The sequence below is a fragment of the Nicotiana tomentosiformis genome, chromosome 12 (genome assembly GCF_000390325.3).
Source record: "Nicotiana tomentosiformis chromosome 12, ASM39032v3, whole genome shotgun sequence".
NCBI lineage: Eukaryota > Viridiplantae > Streptophyta > Magnoliopsida > Solanales > Solanaceae > Nicotiana > Nicotiana tomentosiformis.
This window is the reverse complement of record NC_090823.1, coordinates 18,903,960-18,908,443: the sequence shown is the minus strand read 5'-3', so window position 1 is coordinate 18,908,443 and position 4,484 is coordinate 18,903,960. Positions and strand designations below refer to the sequence as shown.

The 4,484-nt window shown below is 31.1% G+C and overlaps 1 protein-coding gene across 2 annotated transcripts; it reads right to left on the bottom strand.

Moving 5' to 3' along the window:
- Positions 1 to 1,376: 1,376 nt before the first annotated feature.
- Positions 1,377 to 4,139, bottom strand: LOC104101725 (myb-related protein 308-like). 2 transcript variants are annotated; one of them, XM_018772607.3, is made up of 3 exons: positions 3,884 to 4,139; positions 2,067 to 2,537; positions 1,377 to 1,739 (listed from the first exon to the last, which is right to left on the bottom strand). In XM_018772607.3, exons 1-3 carry the CDS (start codon positions 4,014 to 4,016, stop codon positions 1,438 to 1,440), a joined length of 906 nt encoding a protein of 301 aa, XP_018628123.1. In that variant the 5' UTR covers positions 4,017 to 4,139; the 3' UTR covers positions 1,377 to 1,437. The 2 variants fall into 2 exon arrangements, with proteins under 2 accessions (XP_018628123.1, XP_009607518.1); XM_009609223.4 differs by having other exon boundaries at positions 2,088 to 2,537.
- Positions 4,140 to 4,484: the final 345 nt, after the last annotated feature.

Below are 4,484 nucleotides of genomic sequence, written 5' to 3'. Positions count from 1 at the left end.
TGATCTGCCAATCATAATGAAAGACTTTCAGTATATAACTAAACTGAATGTTTATAAACTTACTTTTATATTTGGCGAGATCTAGCAAGTCATGTCAGTTAGGAGTAAAGTACAGAATTCATTAACTTTCCAATACTGAAATGGTATTAATTTATTTGCATAAACAAATAAGACAAAAAAATGTCAAATAAAATAAAATAAAATAAAGAAAATATTACGCTTACACCATTTTCCCAAACCCAAGTCAATTCTCAAATGTAAAACTAAACTAATCCTCTTGAGATGAAGGTACAAATACAATCAAAGTAGTTAATAAGAGTTTTAATTTATACTAGTTTACAATATCATACATCAATTTTATCCGTTGCATCAGTATGCCTTATTTCAAGATTATAAATCTTATTTCTTTTTTGTAAATAGTTATTTATAAATATTTTTTGGGTGATCTGATCATATAATATTTTTTACAATATCGTATCACTACTAAAAACAGTTTATTTGCGGAGGTTTTATTACAAGGTTATTATTAACCTCCCCAAATTGCATCTAATTAAGGGGGTCTTATTAACCTCTGCACTGAAATTCAATTTGCAACGTTTAGAATCTCCGCTAGCCTTAAAAAAATAAGGCGCTAACAATAGAATATTTCCTTCATTTATTTTTATCTTTCCCTCCTTTTTCCAGTCCTTTCTTTTCAGCTTAGAAGAAAAAAAAGACGCAATCTCCTCGCTATATCATCTTTCTCACAACTCTCCTTCATTCTAATAAACAAATTGAGGGGGTTAAAGCTGATGCGAAATAGAATTTGCCATATTTCTAAGATATTGATTAAAATTTTAATTTGTGGGGGTTAAATCGCCGGCAAATAACCTCGGATAAATGATTACGACGGGCTGTAAAAATTGCCACAAAATGATATTGGCGAACCTTACAGTTTGGAAACCGCTGCAACATCAATTAATGGGGGTTTCTGACAGCTACAAAACGTAAAATAACCTCCGCAAATAGAGTATTTTTGTTTTTAGTGTATATCAATTTTACTCGTTCAAGAACTTGCCTTATATTTAATATTATAATTTTAATTTTTATGAAGAGTTACCTATAAATATTTATTAAGTGACTTGATAATATCATAAAATTTGATAGTTACTTATAAATATTTTTTGGGTGACCAGATCATGTAATTTTTTTTATAATATCGTATGAATTTTACTTGTCAATAACTTGTCTTATTTTCAAGATTACAATTTAATTTTATATAAAAAATTATGTATAAATATCTTTTGAGTGACTTGATGGTATTGCGAACTTTTTTACGTTGTCACGATAAATAAGTTAAAACTCTAATAACAATACAAGTAAAAGGACCATAGTAGTGACACCAATTTCTCAGTATTTATTTATTTATCGAATACATATGCATGTCTCATTAGAACCTCAAAGGTCATCTTGACTAAATTCGACAAAAGAATGTGCATAATCTTGAAAATGATAGAATGAATTTTCAGAAACAAGCTGAAAATACTCTTCATAGACTTCCAGCATTTGGCTTTCACTATTGAACTCTGTGCATTCAGTTGGTAGAAGGCAATTATCATTCAGGAGTAATTCATCAATCACCTGAAGCTTCTCATAAATTTCATTGTCATTTTCTTCAAGACTTTGACCAGAAGAAGGACAATGGACATTATTGCAATTAGTTTCCTTCTCACTAGCAACTTCACTAGTACTTGAAAAACCTGAAAAAGAACCATGCATGTACGTGAGTAAATAATATCTCTTTAACAATTATATATAGTCAAATCTCTCTATAATAACCTCGTTTATTTTTAGATATTTTTTAATTGTTATAGCAAAGTATTGTTATATTGAACGTATATTATAACATAACATGAAAATTGACTCCAAACAAACCTTGGTCGTTAGAGTAGAGAATTTTGACTTATGCTACTTGAAAATAGTATAAAAGTAATTTTTCATTATCAATAGCTTATAAAAATAGTTTCTAATTTAGTATAGAAAGTAAAACCTTAAAATCAACATAGAGTCCCAGAGCCCCCACTTACAAGTGATACCGTGATTATTACCTGACATCGCTTGCACGGAATCCTGCGTATGCCACTGCTCCTCTATCTTCTTAGCTACTTGTTCTTTCTCTTCAATATTGTTACAATTTTCTTCGATCTTGCCCTTTTTATTCCTCTTCTTCTTTTCCTTGTAACCTTTTTGGTTAATTTGGGAAGAAACATTTGCTTTCTCCTTTCGTCTTCTAGTGTTTTTTGCAAGAGATTTGTGTATTTTTGGCTCAAGTCCTTCGGATTTGAGTTTCTTGAGAAGATGTGTGTTCCAATAATTCTTTATTTCGTTGTCTGTTCGACCAGGTATTCTTCCAGCAATGAGAGACCAACGACTTCCTAGAAGATTATAAAGTCTAACAATAAGATCTTCTTCTTCAGATGTAAAATTACCTCTCTTGATTCCTGGCTTAAGATAATTCACCCATCTTAATCTACAACTCTTGCCACATCTGAGTAGCCCTGAATATACAAACAACATTTAATTATTTAATGAGTAGGGATGGTAATGGGGCGGTGGGTGCAGGGCGAGGCGGGTTTCTAGCTATGGCGGGGCGGGGAAGGGTGGGTTTGGACTTTGCGGGTGTGGTACAGTGCGGGGCGGGTTTAATTATTTTTTTTAAAGAAAACTTTGCGGGTCGTGGGTGCTAGAGCACTCACCTATCCGTTTAAATTAAAACAGCCGGCAGATATGTAATGTATATATAATCCATGTATAATATGCATATATATAACTCTATATAATCAGTTCATAATATATTTATGTCGGATATAAAAAGTAAAAGTAACAGGAGTAGTATATAAGCTTTTACACTATCAGGTGAAAAACTTACGTTTATAAGGTAATTAATTATACCAAAAAAGTTTGATTAGTTGACTTGAAAAATTAAGTAATAACCTATTATGACCGGTTAAATTTTATTAATGGTATAAAAACGTTAAACTGATGTTAGCGTGTACTACTGCAACTTAAATCTTTACCTCACACTATTGGTCAATAGAAACAAATGTTTCTGGCATAGAGTAATTTAAACATAAAATAGAGAAAATCACATCATCAATATCGTACACTTTGAAGGGAAAAAAAACAGATCATCGTGCACAATAATGTTGCATAGGGAGCATATATAAAACAATAACCCACCCCCACCCCCACCCACCCACCCACCCCCCGAATACACACATACACAAAAAAATTATCTTTATGACAAAACAATTTAAGAGTTTGGCCCCTAGTAAAATTAAGTTCAAATTTAAGTTCGATAAAAGTTGATCTCCTACCAAAATGTGGTACTGAATAGTAATCGTATTCACTAACAGTTAACTCTAGGAAAAATTAACATGTGATTTAATTAACCACGTATTCTTGCGTCTTTAATAGAAGCCAAAAACTTCATTATCATTAGAGTAGTATAATTTTTCTTCTATTTTGTCATTCTTATGCAATAATGGACGATTCAACCCACTTACGGGCTCGACTAAATTCAGTATTTCCACGATTGAGATGTATATGTGTGCATGCGCAAAAAAAAAAAAAGTATAAATAGTAATAGATTAGAAGCCATTCTTTCACCTAAGAATCCACAATTCTGACCCGCCACTGTATGAAAATCAAGGATTGAAGAGAAGGTAAGTAGAAGGGGAAAGTAATTACTATTCACTACCAAAAACACGTGTTTTTACTAATGAACATTTCAGTCAGAAGAAAAGCCATCGGAACAGTTTCCGATGAACACATTTTTGACGGAATATTTCTAACGAACTCAGAAATCCGTCAGAAAAATAGAATCAAAGAAAAAAGTGATTACCAGCTTTCATAGGAAGAGATCTCCATCCAACTTCTCCATGTTCATTAATATAATTAGTAAGTAGCATATCTTCTTTTGCAGTCCATGTACCTTTCCTCAGACCTTCTTTAGAACAACAGGGTTTTCTTCCCATTCCTATTCTTATTCACCAAATGAAGTTGAATTTCAGAGACAATGAGGGTTTAATTTAGTAATATTTTAACGCTAATTTCAGAGACAATGAGGGATTTTTGTGTTAATGGTCAAGCACAAGAAAGAGAGAATCTTAAATCTAAGCAGTATATATTTAAGTACAATGAAGAAGATGAACTAGGTCTAGAAGTTATTAAACTATTTCCCACATGTAATGTGTATTTTAAGTCTACTTAAAAAATATTACTATATTTTTATATTTAGTAGAATTTTATTCCCGATATTACCATTCTAATCTTTAATGACACTCTCTTACAAGAATGACGATATATTTAAAATCACAAAGAGTTAAAAGAATGTTATTAATGTGTTATCCACACTTTTAATTTTAAATCACAAAATTTAAAAAAAAATTACATTCTTAAACTTCATATTCAATCAAATTAAGATACGTGGAATGAATCAAAAG

Excerpts from the sequence above, each read along its gene's own strand:
- LOC104101725 (XM_018772607.3), bottom strand. The coding sequence starts at position 4,016 with ATGGGAAGAAAACCCTGTTGTTCTAAAGAAGGTCTGAGGAAAGGTACA. Across the intron at positions 2,538-3,883 it reads ATCTCTTCCTATGAAAGCTG|GGCTACTCAGATGTGGCAAG; the intron begins GTAATCACTTTT and ends TTGTATATTCAG. Across the intron at positions 1,740-2,066 it reads TAATAATCACGGTATCACTT|GTTTTTCAAGTACTAGTGAA; the intron begins GTAAGTGGGGGC and ends GTTCTTTTTCAG.